Source organism: Rhinolophus ferrumequinum, chromosome 2 (assembly GCF_004115265.2).
Source record: "Rhinolophus ferrumequinum isolate MPI-CBG mRhiFer1 chromosome 2, mRhiFer1_v1.p, whole genome shotgun sequence".
NCBI lineage: Eukaryota > Metazoa > Chordata > Mammalia > Chiroptera > Rhinolophidae > Rhinolophus > Rhinolophus ferrumequinum.
The window spans coordinates 49,284,787-49,299,522 of record NC_046285.1 but is presented as its reverse complement, the minus strand read 5'-3'; the positions used below and the strand labels follow the sequence as shown (position 1 = coordinate 49,299,522).

Sequence of the window (14,736 nt, the reverse complement as noted above, 5' to 3'; positions counted from 1 at the left end):
CTGCCTGGAGCTGGGCTGCCATGAGCAGCCAGAGGTCGGCGTGAGTTGCTGCACAGGTGGCTGTGTGCTGTGGTGAGAGGCTGGTGGTCAGTGTGAGTGGCCAGTGGTCAGCGTGAGCGGCTGGCAGCCGCAAGAGCCACTGTGAGCAGCTGTGAGCGTCGACCGGCGACCGGCGACCCACTGCCTCAGCCGGGGGAGCACAAGGCTCGTAATACCAGCATGGGCCAGAGAGCTGTGTCCTACACAACTAGACAGAAACAACGGCTTGAACCGGGGTGTGGGGAGGAGACAAAAGAAGGTGGGGAAGAATCTCATTGTGGTTTTAATTAATGCAAAGCTTTTCAACTCTTCAGTATGCAATACTTCATAGTCCCTGTAACAATTGTGGAGCCTCACATATCAAGGAGTAAAAGGAGAAGGGAAGAAATGTAAAACTTTTTACTAGTCTTAGAGTAATAGTTGTAAATCTTTTTTTAGTTCCCTTTTATATGTTAAGTACTTTTTAATGCATTATGTCTAAACCTAGCATCAACCCTGCAAAGGATTATCTGCATTTTACAGATGAAGAAACAGGCTGAGAGAGGTTAAGTGACTGACTCAGGGTCTCACAGAACAAAGCAAAGACTTGAATTCAGCCTTGTCTGTTCCAAAGCTTACATACTCCGGTCCCTGTGCCTTACTCCATTTTGTAGTTAACTGTTGTCTCTTCTCTGTCTCTCTCTGTCTCTCTCTTTTTCCCCTCTTGAATCCATTTTCTCACTATTGCCCTCTGCCCCAAACATGGAATACAGAACTTAAGCCTTCAAAATAGATACCGTGTTTCCCCAAAAATAAGACCTAGCCGGACAATCAGCTCTAATGCGTCTTTTGGAGCAAAAATTAATATAAGACCCGGTATTATATTACATTATATTATGTTGCATTACTTTATATTATATAAGACCCGGTCTTATAGTAAAATAAGATAGGGTCTTATATTAATTTTTGCTCCAAAAGACGCATTAGAGCTGATTGTCCGGCTAGGTCTTATTTTCGGGGAAATACGGTAGTTCTGCTGACAAGGCAAACATTAGGAAAATTAATTCAAATGTAAATTATCTGTGGAGTAAAATCTTTGTAAAATCTCCAAGCCTCAAAGCCTGGGTGAGTAACCAAGCCTGTCCTGACTCATTCTCTGCAGCCCAAACTCTGGGCCAAGTTTGTTAACATCCCTTACATAACAAGGGTCCACTTCAGAGAAAACAGAATTTATTATTGTTACGCTTTGCCACTCGTCATTTGTGGAGCTGTTTCATTTCAGATGCAACCTTTCAATTCAACAAGCATTTATTTTAGTTCTGGCTGTTTAGTTGAGAGCCTACCATGTACTTTCATGAATTATCAGTTATCACACACACACATTTCCTCCTCTCTCCCTATTTGATTGGGCAGTTTATCTTTTGGGTAAGTGACAAGTAATCTGAATCTGGCTTCTCGGGTCCTTACTGGTTCAGTGACCTTGGGCTAATAACTTACTCTGAACACCAGTTTCTTCAGCTACAAGATGGCAATTATATATATTACCTACTTCACAAGGGTTGTGGTGAAGATTAAACGGAATGATGGAGGTGATCAATAAATGTTAAGTATTATTCCTGTTTTACTGACAAGCAAAAAAACTTCCGAGGTGTTAGATCACTTGGTCAAAGCTACACAGGTAATTGGGGGAGCAACAAAATTCAGACGCTTATTTTTGGGCCCCCAGGTTCCACACTGTTCTGTTTCTGCGCTGCCACCCTCCTTTAGGTCCCCACAAGTCCCTTAAGAAGCTGGCATGGAGGAAAAGGAGACCGAAACAGTTAAATAACAGAGCCAATATTCAGAGCCCAGTCTTGTAAAAGTAGTACTTGCTCATTAAAGACAGTGAAAAATGGAAATAAGAAAAAGATTACCCATAATCTCCCTCCCAACCCCATTATGGTGTATTTTGTTTCAGTCTCTTATTGTCTTTTTAATAGAAAGTGATGCATAGTTTGCACTGCAATTACAGTGCTGTTTCTTTGTTTTTCACTTTGTATCACACATGTTTACATGTAATTTCATACTCTTACAAAAATAATTTTTAATGGCCGTGGAGGAGATATCTCCATTTACTTAACTGTTCCTGAATAATGGGATATTCATGTCGTTCCCTTTTTGTCACTATTAATAAAAATAACTTGTGCATATTTCAGAGTATTCTTGCAGATAGAGTCCTTTGAAGTAGAATCACCGAGTCAAAAGATATATATTTCTTTGTTGTTTTTTTTAAAGCCAGGTTTATTGAGGGATAATTTACATAGAGTAAAATTGACCTTTTTTAGGTGTAAAGTCTTACAGCCACCCCACAATTAAGATACAGATAATTTTCATCACCAGAGTTTCCAAGTATCCCTTTGTTGTCCATCCCTCCCTTTACCCTCAGACTTGCACAACCAGTGATCTGTTTTCTGTCTCTGTATTTTTGTCTTTTCCTGAATATCTTATGAACAGAGTTAGTAAATCGCCTTTTGAGTCAGATGTTTTTCACTTAGCATAATGCTTTTGAGATTCATCCAACCTATTGTGTCTCAGTAGTTTGTTTCTTTGATTGCTGAGTAATATCCTACTGTACAGATGTGCTACAATGTGTCTCTCTAGTCACCACTTGAGGGCCATTTGAGTTGCTTCTAGTGTTTGCTGAGTATGAATAGCTGCTATAAATATTTGCAAAGAGGTTTTTAGGTGAGCATTAAGTTTTCATTTTTCTTGGGTAAATACCCCAAAGAGTGGAATTGCTGGGTTGATAGTAACTACATATTTGACTTTATGAAAATCTGCCAAAATGTTTTCCAAACTTGCTGAAACATTTTATATTCTTACCAGCAATTAGGAGAGTTCCTTTTGTTTCACATCCTTACCAGTACTTGGTAACGTCAGGGTTGGTTTGCCAGCCATAGTTCGTTACTAATGGTCATCTCATTGTGGTTTTCATGTGCATTTCCTTAAGGACTAGTAATGTTGAGGATCCTTTTATATGCTTATTCCCACCCATATCTCTTCTTCAGTGAAATGTCTTTGCAAGTATCTATCTTTTTAAGTCTCTATCTTTTTAAAATTCAGTTGTTTGTTTCTGTATTATTGACCTATGAGAATTCTTTATATATTTTGACTACAAGTCCCTTATCAAGTTTTTAGTTTTCGTAAATATTCTCTCCCAATATGTACCTTGTCATTTCTTTTTCTTAATGGTATCTTTCAAAGAGCAGATGTTTCTAATTCTGATGAAGTCCAATTCATCAAATTTTTTTTAATCCTAGGAATTATCTTATCTGAGAAATCTTTGCCTATACAAGGTCACAAAGGTTTTCTTCGTTTTTCTTCATAAGTTTTAAGTTTTAGGTCTGTGATCTACTTGGAGTTAGTTTTCATGTTTAGTGAGATGTATGAGTTGCACATTTTTTTGCTTGTAGATGTCTAATTGATCCAGTGTCTTCTGTTGAATTGACGATATATGTGTGGGTCTGTTTCTGGTCTCTATATCCTGTTCCACTGGTCTATGTGTCTATCCTTTTGTTAAGACCACCCGTCTCGATTACTGTAGCTTTATAAGAAGACTTGATCTTAGATAATGAGTCCCCCAACTTTATTGTTCTTTTTCAAAATTGTTTGGCTAGTCTCCATTGTTTACCTTTCCATGTAAATTTTAGAATCAGCTTGAGACCTTTTCTCAAAAAGGTCTTCTGGACGTTTGATTGGGATTGTGTCAAATCTGTAGATCACTCTGGGGAGAAATGACATCTCAGCAACATTGACTGTTCCAATCCATGAAAACGACCTCTCTGTCCATTTCTTTATTTCAGATCTCTCTGATTTTCTTTAAGGTTCTTAATATACCTTGTCAAATGAAAGGTTGGTCTTCTACTTTCTCGTTAGGGTGTTTAGCACATTGTTGTGCCCTTCTGGATAACAAGCCACATTTTTCCTGCAAAAATCCCTGCTGGTTTACATTCTCTTGATTAGGCTTTGTCTCCCAAGGATCTTACCCCTCCCTTTCACTCCATGGCTTATAATTATTGCTTTATTTACTTAAAGGTTTAAACTCTTTATGAAAGTATAATATACATACTGAAAGCTATGCATAGAATGCATCTTGATACATTTTCACAAGGTGGAAATACCAGGTCAAGAAAGAGAACATCACCGGCAACCCAGAAGCATCCTGTGATCTCTTCCAGTTACGACGCCCCTTTACCCCCGCCCCAATTCTCCCACCAGTGGGAACCACTGTCTCTTGACTCCTAACGCCATAAGTTAGTTATATCATGGTTTAGAATTTCATTGCTGTAAGGGACCTTCTAGGTTTCTTACTCTAGGTCCCAAAATGTGTCTGGCTATTATATTGTGCCTTTGCTAGTGCCTGGGACACCTGCCCTCCCCACCTCCTTCTGCCTTCTCCTCATTTCCTCTTCTAGCTTCCTTTCAGCTCAGCTTAAGTTTCGTCTGCCCTGGGAAGTCTTTCCCTCCTCCTTCTCTCCCGCTTTCCATTGACATTGTATTTGTCTTCACTAGCACACTAATCATAATGTACTGAAAGTTGTGTTTCCATTTGACTCTAAGCTTTTTGAGGTCTGGAACAAGCTGTTTTTGTAGACCCAGTGCCTTCCATGGGGTCTGGCACACAGTAGTAGGCCAGTAATTGTACACTGAATAAATGCGGAGAGTCAAGGAAACTGATTCCCCAAATGGTTACGTTCCTTACTCACAGTAGGCCTCCTGGCTTTTAGTTCTCACTGGCTTCTTTTCAAACCTCTTTTACTTTGACTTTCTGTGACTTCTAATTTTTAAAAAATTTTTGTTTACGTGCTGCTTTTGGAGCAAGGAAGAAAACATTATACGTTCTCGAAGGCTGTTTTATCCATCATTATGGTGATGAGAGAGGACGTTACCTTCAACCCCTCATCTGCCTTAACAGTGATAGCTTTTCACTTGTCAAGTCCGTGAACCCAGTCTCCTATTTCTATATCAAGTGTGCATGTGTTGATAACTCTCAGCAATGTTTAAGTCCTTCATATATTCACCCTGCTACCGATATATTTTGGGATGCCCTTTCACTGTCAGTAAGACAGCAACCATATCTCAGTTTTTGTTGCTGAGGGTCTGGCTGCTCATATAATGATTGTACAAGTTTTTGTATAGTGTTGGGGCCACACTGACTGCTTAGGACTTCCCTCGCCGTACAGAGTGTATATAGCTGTGCCTCCAACTAAAGAGTGGATACATTCCACGTGGTGAAGTATTAAAGGGAGCAAAGGGATAATCTGATTGACCTTAAACACCACAGTGGTTCAATTAATTGAGTGGAGTAGTTTACACCTACCAGCATGGATGACAGATTTTGCCAAATCCTCCAAAGACAGAACCATCGATTGGTCATGTGAGCACTCCGTTCTGAGTGGTGCAGTCTAATTGGAGGACTGGAATGTTGACTCACCCATCATCTTAGACAAGCCCACCAGCCTGCTCAAGTGGGTTGTGAGAGGTTGGGGAAGGATACAGGCTGTTCTGGGGAAGGTGAGGCTAGAAGGGGAAGCAGCCCTCAGAGGTAACTGAAAGGAGCAGGGAGGAGTTTGATGGGCCGGAGGGAGAGTTCCAGGTGCCTGGGTCTATATGAACCAAACCTGGAAAATTTGTCTGTCTGCATATAGGGTTCCCCAGTCCAGGTTGCTTCTCTTCCTAGCTCTGTGGGATCCATCCCCAGTGGTTTGATGAGGGTCCCAGGTATACACACAGGGGAATGACTCTGATTCAGATCATGACCTTTGGAGATCAGCCAGTGCTTTGTCCGATGCCCCGGGCAGGCTTGGGCAGTGCTCAGAAGGGCTTTGCACCCATCACACTTCCATCCCTCAGGAGAAGATCGGCTGGCGAAAGGATGCCCTGCACTTGCTGGTCTTCACAACGGACGACGTGCCCCACATTGCACTAGATGGAAAACTGGGAGGCCTGGTGCAGCCGCACGATGGCCAGTGCCACCTGAACGAGGCCAACGAGTATACTGCGTCCAACCAGATGGTGAGAGATGGGATCCCCACGCAGTCCTGTGACCCCGGCTGTGGTCTGAGGTCTCACCTATCTGGCCCTCTACTCACTAACTCTCCATTCGTTCTTGAGGTTGGGTTTCACTGTTCCATCTTCTCCAGCTGGGCTTCCAGAAAGCCTCATTCACTTAGAACATTTCTCAGGGATTTCTGCAGCTGGGTCATCTATCTGCCGCTGTGTACCTAGAAGGGAGTGTTTCACTGAGGGAAGGGGTGACCTGGGGGAGACAGGATAAATCTCAAAGGGGAAAAGTGATATTATAGGAGAACGAGAACTGTGTTCTTACAGAGATGAAAACTGGGATCGAACTTATAGGACATGACAAACAAAGACAAAAGTTCCTGGCTTCTAGAAATGGGCTCCCTAAGGCACTGAGTTGTCAGGGTCAGCAGTGGAAGGCATCTTGCTTGAAATGGCAAGCCCCAAGTACCTTCTACTCCCAACAGTCTATGACCGTGACCATGTCACATGAAAGAATTTATGCAAAGTTTCACACATATATATGATAATAGACCAGTGAAATGAACTCCTGCGTTCCTATCACCCAGACCCAATAATTACCACGATCTTGTCACACTTACTGTGCAATTAAAAAAAAAAATCTATAACTTCTTCCTTCCCAAATCCATTCTGTTATCTGGCTAGGGAGGAATTCTTACTAATTTTCTTTGCTGACAAGCCCTTTTCCTCCAGTTTCAAGAGATGGCCAGTGTCCAAGCCTTCCATGTTATCCAAGAATAATGGAGTCTGGAAAAAGCTCATAACTATAGAACCTGATAACTGTTGAACTGATATGGACCCTTGTGCCCGTCATTAACCCTTAAAATCCTTCAGGACTTTGTTCAACTGCCTCTCAGCCTCCTCCTTCCCTCCCTACTTGCGCTCCCTCCCCTGCCACGGCCCAATTTTTAGTCCAGAGGTCCACAGCCTCTTCTGCCCATTCTGAGCCATGAGCAGGACTAAGCAGGACCTGTGGGGGACATTGGCAGGCCCCACATGAGGTATCGGAAAAGTAAAATCGGGAAAGAGACTGGGAGGAAAGCTCTTAGGGAAGAGAGGAAAGATAACAGGTACTGAGAGTAGATGGTAGGATGTGGTGGCTGTTATTTTGGGGGCTTCCCCACTGTACCCCATCCCTGCTGAAAGGATGGAGACACAGACCAGGTATGGGAAACCTCCACTCATCACTTCTCCATTCTGGGTTGGGAGGGGTGGGAGGAGTGCATCTAGTCTGGCAGTGCCAGAGGGTCCTTGCCTGCGGGGTCCCCTCTACACAGTTAGGAGCTGCTCACGGGGCTTGGTGATTAAGGGCCTTTAAGGGGAAGATGCTTTTTCATGGCAAGTGATGAGTTACTGAGTATGTATTGGAGCCTGGTGGGTAGTGTCTCAGCCTGTCAGAAATGTTACATCCTTGACTTTTGCCTGGCCCTAGGACTACCCATCCCTTGCCTTGCTTGGAGAGAAGTTGGCAGAGAACAACATCAACCTCATCTTTGCAGTGACGAAAAACCATTATATGCTCTACAAGGTATGCATGGAGGGAGGGAAGCAGGGGGGGCTGGCGGCCTGATTTGGGGGCCATGCTGACCCTAAGGTGAATGGGAGATTAGAATGTAAGGGGAGGCATGTTATCAGCCCTACTTTATGTGGAGAGAGATACAAAGGGAGGGGTGGAATAGCACCCTGTTTTATCTAGTGGGAAATACTAGTGTTACAGAAGCTCTTAAGCATTCCCCTAGCAGTGCATATCTTTACAAGGAATTTAACAAATGGCATCTAATTCGATCTTGAGAAGAACTTTGGAAATGATACGAATTCCTTCCATTTTTCAGATGATGAAATGGAAGCACCCAGGGGCACACTCTAATAGGGAAGGACAATATGAAATGAAACTGTACAGAAAAAAATGAAGCAGGCTATGTCACTAATTCCAGTATTCCAGGGATTCTATGCCCCAGCCACACAGAGCACAGGAGACCAGTGGGGTAGCCTGAGATAGGAGTTTGCAGATAACAGTGAATGTCATGAGTGAACGGAGCGGTCTGTAGGAATCCATTCTGTCTAAAGGAGGCTATTTCCAGGTCCTCCCACGGACCATCATGATAAACTCCCCTCGTGAAAATGCTCTTTACCACACTCACAGGCAAGTCACATGAAGTAGGACTCTCCTCCGCATTGCTCAGGGAGTGCGCATACAAGCTAAATGTAAAATCCAGCTCACCTCTGACATCCTTGGGCTACCCCCGCCAGCCTTGGTCCCTTCTCCTTTCCGCTGTTAAATACGCTCACAGCAACTTTATCTAATTGTGTTTTCCGATTGCTCCTGCCTGAGATTATCACTGATAAAATGCCACTTACATCTTCTTGAGCTCTTTATCTTCTTTTAGTCTGAATCCATTTTATAAGATGAAAATCAGGGAAGAGGATTGTTTTTTCTTTTTTTGTTTTGTGGAAGATAGGATAAAACATATCCGATTACAAATAACATTTTTAGAGGGATCAGTTGCACAGACTGGACTGAGTGTGCTTCCAGAAGCTTCAGGAGGGAAGAGGTCCACCTTGGCTTAAGCCATCCTTGCTCCTAACCTCGCTCAGGGAGGCATCCAAGGCGGCTGAGGGCAGTGGGTGTTTCTAGATGTTTCCATCACTTTAATAAGTGACACACTCAGGTGTTAGTACAAGTTAAAGAGGAAAGGCAACAATTTCAAGGCCTCCTGCTTTGTCGCAGGACCTCATCCAGAGATACCCAGAGGACCTTGGGAAGGTTCCATTCACATCTCCATTCCTTACTAGGAAAAGAGGCTAAATGTGAGCCCTTTGGAAAAATCTCTCCTTTCACTCCTTCTCAACAGATTGAGGGCATCCTTGAGCTGAACCTGGGAATACCTATGTAGACTAGGGGAGAGATGGCAGGAAATATGATAGGAAATACGAGCTTGGAGGATGGCCTTTCAGAGAGTTGTTCATTTCATGCCAGAGGGGAGGGGTCTCCAAGAAGGATCATGACTGTCTATGATAGCAACAGATCGAGACCTTCGAGAATAGGTATTCCACAGCCTACTGCAACAACTCTTCCCCTGTGCTGGTGCTTCTCGCCTTTCCTTGTGGCATCCTCTTCAGTTTACATTGTGAGAGAGTAACAGGCTGGTGCTGGGGGTCCCTCACGGTTCTAGCTCAGTACAGCAGTGTTCACTCTCTGATGGTGTGGAAGGGCAAATGGGCTTATTTCTTCTTCTTTTTTTTTTTTTTTTGCCAAGAATTTTACAGCCCTGATACCTGGAACAACAGTGGAGATTTTACATGGAGACTCCAAAAATATTATTCAACTGATTATCAATGCCTACAATGTAAGTCACTGGTTCCTTCCCCCACACCCCCCACCTCCATCCCCATTCCCTCCCAGTGAGGCTTCAGGAGCTGATGCAGACTCAGGTGGGCAGCACGCCATGCTGGCGTGCTTGGCTCTGCTTCCTGTCTCCTGGCACCTTCTCATTCAGGTTCAGGGTGGAGAAGGCCATCCTGCTTGATGCACCCCTCTCCCCTCACCTCTGCCAACTAGACTCTCGTCATAAGCTGGTCCCTGTGAGCTGTGAATGGCTCAGTCAGACCCAGGCCGGCGGCCCCTGGCTGTGCTTGAGTTCTGACTACGTGATAACCCAGGACCTGTTGGCTACCTCACTTGGGTGGGTACAGGTGCTCTGCACCCATCCAGTTGCCTAGATGATCCTGCCACTGTGTTCCCTGTGGGTAGAGGTGAGACGCATGCATACTGAGGTTGCCTAACGATGGGCAGGACCGTTGAAATTCCTCAAGCTCAAGGAGCTCCTCAGAGAGCTGCAGATAAAATGGGATAGAAGAGTCTGAGAAGAATCAACAGCAGGTCTTTTGACCACACATTTAGGACCTGATCATAATCAGGTCCTTACAGAGGGAGGCTGAGGGGGCCTATTAAATTTTGTGCTACTGTAACTCACCAGTTTACCTTAGTTCTGCTATATACAAAGGTGTGACAATTACGTTCACGAACTTGTTGCAATGATGTTGCTAACCTTTTGTGATATCAGAGGGATTGTTCATTATGAATTTGTACCAACTGGACAAACAGTTAACCAAGTTTACTATTTGGAAGTGCTGAAAAGGCTGCGTGATAAAGTTAGACGACCTGAACTTCTCGCCAACAATTCATGGCTCTTGCATCACGACAAGGCACCAGCTCACACGGCACCATCTGTGAGGGAGTTTTTAGCCAGTAAACAAATAACTGTATTGGAACACCCTCCCTACTCACCTGATCTGACCCCCAAAGACTTCTTTCTTTACCCAAAGATGAAGGAAATATTGAAAGGAAGACATTTTGATGACATTCAGGACATCAAGGGTAATATGATGACAGCTCTGATGGCCATTCCAGAAAAAGAGTTCCAAAATTGCTTTAAAGGGTAGACTATGTGCTGGCGTCAGTGCATAGCTTCCCAAGGGGAGTATTTCAAAGGTGACCATAGTGATATTCAGGAATGAGGTATGGAGCACTTGTTCTAGGATGAATTCGCGAACTTAATTGTCAGACCTCGTGATAAGTGCAGCATTTACAGATGTGGTTTAGGAGTCATTTCCGTATCCCAAGCCAATTGTCTGTGATTCCCAAACCTTTCTTCTTTCTACTTTCCTTCCCCTCAATTCCTAATACTCAAGGCATAATACTTGACTCAGACCTACTTTTTTTCAGGAAAATGCAAGCACAGTTTCTTATGCGGGGAAGTATGTACCCTCAGCTAAGCCCCAGGACGGTTATAGCTTCCGCTGCCCACACAGCCCCTTGTAGGACCCTGTAATGCCCAAAGCAGAATTCAGAGTGCATCTTCCTGGTAAAACAAAGTTATACATGGAGTAAGTCTAGTGGAAGTAGCACTATTAGTCCTAAATTTATGTAAAATAGATTTTTGTGGGCTACACTGGGAACCTAATTTACCACTATGGCATCACATGTGTGTGAGAAAAGCCATCTTATGTTTCCAGCCACGACCGGTTTACAAATGAGTATTCGGAACTCGGCCTTGTCCAGTGTTGACTTTGTCAGCCTACTGGTGGAGCACTTTTTTGAACAAAGTACTGCTCAGCTAGACTAGCAGCTGTAGGTAATACCCTTACCTCGGGGGGGAACCCTGGAGCTTGGGGGTGTGGCCAGCCCCCCCGAGGTCTCCTGCAGCTTTGCTGTGAGTTGAGGGGCAGTGAGGATTTGTGACTAGCTTCCCCTCCCTCCTCCTGGCTCCCCGCCCCCACTTTCTGTTATAGTTATGGGTCCTCTTCACAAATTCTCCAATTCCACCTCACTCCTGAGCTCCCTGTTGAGAGAAACTAAAGACGCCCTTCTCCTCTCCTGCCCCACTGCCTTCATTCCGACATCCTCTTTTCTGATCTCCGATCTCTAAATCTTTGCCGGATCCAGGGGCCACCTCAGAACCCAGTAAGACAGGGTTTCCAAGTTAACTTTACACTTAGCAGTTTTCAGATTTCCACAGTGAGTGGAACTGTAACACTGAAAGAGTGAGAAGAGAGCGTGTGTGCGAGGGAGGGGGCCTGGCCTTGCTGAGTGTTGTCCTCCAAGTGTTCCGAGTGCCGTGCTGCAAACCTCTTGGCTGCGAGCTCTGGACACTGAACTAAAGAAGTCAAAGTGAGAGCTGGAACCTGGCCTGTGCAGCTCTCCCTGTCCCTCTCGGGGCCCTGGAGTCTGGGTCAGGAGGGGGCCTGTTGCTAGATCTGGGGAGGTGACCTCAGCTTGCCTCCTGCTGAGCCAGGCCTCTTTTGAGGGAGCGATGGCTAAGGAGCAACCGCATCTCAGTCTCTGGGGTAGGGTGAGGATGTTCTCCTGAGTTTCTGGGGAAGAGCCACCTCCCAGCATTTGCATCCTCAGTCCAGACCCCTCTGGGTGGCTGACAGACTTCTGGGGCTCTCCCCAGAGCTTTTCCTGATAAAGTTACAGGCTCTCTGCTCCTCATGGCTTTAATAAAGGAGGGCCTAATGACACACAGTTTCATAGAACTGACTGGATGGTGTTTGCCAGAAATGAAAAGAACAGTCTGCTCAGTCAGCATTGTGTGACTAACTGGTTCTGCATGTCCGCATGTGTGTGTGTGTGTGGGGGGGGGGCTGCTGAAGACCAGGGAGCACGAGGCATTATTGTTCGTTCCCTGGATGGGAATCGCATAAATGCTTAGTGGTGCTCCTTCTCTGAGATACATTGCATTGGCCCTGAGCAGCGTTCATGATAAATAAATTCATTTTATTAATGGAAATCCAGGCACCTGGGGAACCACATTCTCTGTGTGGTAGGCGGAGGTAGGTCAGGGGAGAAGTGGAGAGCCCTCTCTGCTGCTGAGGAGTCGGAATGGGATGAGCAGAGAAAACGATCTTTTCCAGGTGGGAACTGCATTTGGAGCCTGGGATGGATCCCCTGCAGAATTGTGGGAATCTGGCACTGTAACTTGCCTGTGAGTTAAACGGGTTCCTGTAAGAGAACGTGTTAGGAAATGAGCCATACAACTTATGAATGAGTTTGAAACTTGACTTTTTAAAAATGGGCGATTCTGGAATACTGTCAACAGTGACTGTTCAAATTTAGAGGAAAAATTTTAAAACAGCTTTATTGAGAGATGATTAACATACAAAACCGAACAGATTTAAAGTGTACAATCTGATACGTTTTACACATGTACACACCTGTGAAATCATCATCACCATCAAGATATTGAACGTGCCCATCACTCCAAAAATGTGGGACCATTGGTAATTGCCTACTTCCGCCCCTCCCTTCATTGGACATTTTATGGAACTATATACAGAAATGTGAAATGGCAAGGTATTTGGAGCTAACCCTGGCTGGTGGAAGCCACGTTGGGACTTGATGCTGATTAGTACCTGTTCACTGGCTGCCAGCATTTCTGGCAAATGGGGAGGCCCAGGGCTGGACTTCAGCCCCTAATACTTCTCCTGGATTTCGGTCTCTGGTGTGGTGTGTGTGGGGGGTGTGCGTGAGTGAGCAACCTTTGGACCACATTAGAGGATCCAGTTGGCTCTGGCTACCCTTTCACGTGCTCCTCTGCCTGGCCAGCGTCCATGTACAGCTCTAACCGGACTGTTTGCATTCCTCTGTGTCACCTTACCATCTCAGTGGCTTGTGGTGGAATTCAAATGAGTCATGCAACACATGACTTAAGTGTGGGTGTTGACTTTTACCTCCCCCCGAGAGTGCTGGCAAACCATCTGTGGGGACAGTCTGAAAAGATTTTGGTTGGAACATATGTAACAGATGAAATGGCTGTGGTATTTAGCTAAGCTGAGGAGGGAGCAAAATGGAAAGGGTATGTTTAATTTAATGTCTCGTAGAATTGAGTCTGTCATATGCAACTTTCCTAGTGAGAAATCTTTAAGTCTGGGCTTTGATTTATAAATGTATTCTTGCTTTGCCAAATTCTTCATTGTGAGAGATCACCAAGTCCTCCAAGGGCGTTCAGTCATGTGGAGCTTTGCTGTATAGTTGGTGCTGGTGAGAGGGTCTCTTCCAGCGCTCAGAGAGAGGGCCCTGGCTACACACACACAGAACTCCAGCATCACATCGCATTGAGAAAGGGGAGGTAGAACTCACAGAGTAATCAGCGGGCCTCTTCTCAGAGTGGGAGAGAACAGAATGAGCTGGAAACCAGCAGAGTTGCATGTGGAGGGTGACGTCACAGGCCATGGTGTATGTTTCTTCTAGCTGAGCACGTTTCTCTTTTTGTTGTTGCCATAAAGTCTGCTCCCACCCACACCACCGCTGGCCTGACCTAAAGCAATTGCAGATGTGACCTAGACTGCCTATTCATAGCCTTTAAACTTCTGACATTCTTGACATTGTCTCCTTGTCTGGGGATGAGGAGTAAAGGGGCAAATCTGGTAGGAGTTAATTGAATTTCGGGAATCACACATAAGTCTTCATGTGAAAGAAGTGCATTGCCTATGGCTTTGATCCCTGTTATATCTTGTTTCCTATTCATTCATTCACTCCTTCATTCATTCACTCAACAAATATATACTAATGTCCTCATGTGTGGCAGGCATCATGCTAGACCTTGGGAATAAAACAGCAATCAGAACTCAGTCCTGCCCTCTGGGAGCTCATAGTCTAGCAGGGGACACTGACCCTTACAAGCAGAATATAGCCTGACCATCCACCGTCTTCAAAATCAGAGCCAGTTTTCACAGAAAGAAGTGAGGATCGGGTGTGGTGATTACAGAAAGCGCTGCAGGGGGATCAGAAGTCCTGGTTCTGGTCCTGCCTGCCGGTGGCAGCTGGACGACCCGGATGAGGCCTTTTCTTTGGCCTCAGTTCTCACTTCCATAAAACGAGAGGTTTGAACCAAATAATCTCCATGGTTCCTACCCCTCTAACATCTTTAGAGTTTCTGATTTTAGAGACTGTGTAGGGAGTGAGAAGAATACAAACTTCAGATCAGAACACAAGGCTTTGGGGTCTAATGGCCACAGTAGAACATAGGATTCAGTTCCCGTCCATTATAGTTACTGACTCAGAGAATGGGAGTCCCCAGTCCCCAGTGCTTTTTCCCCCTCTACCAGACTCTCCGTTAACACTTCCTGGTGGCA

At 44.9% G+C, this 14,736-nt stretch overlaps 1 protein-coding gene across 1 annotated transcript in view; it reads left to right on the top strand.

The window, feature by feature from the left end:
• Window positions 1-14,736, top strand: part of ITGB5 (integrin subunit beta 5) — a 120,125-nt gene that overhangs the window by 54,023 nt on the left and 51,366 nt on the right. The window contains exons 6-8 of the mRNA XM_033129388.1: window positions 5,911-6,072; window positions 7,532-7,627; window positions 9,357-9,446. Coding sequence (XP_032985279.1) covers window positions 5,911-6,072; window positions 7,532-7,627; window positions 9,357-9,446 — 348 coding nt within the window. The remainder of the gene's footprint in view (window positions 1-5,910; window positions 6,073-7,531; window positions 7,628-9,356; window positions 9,447-14,736) is intronic.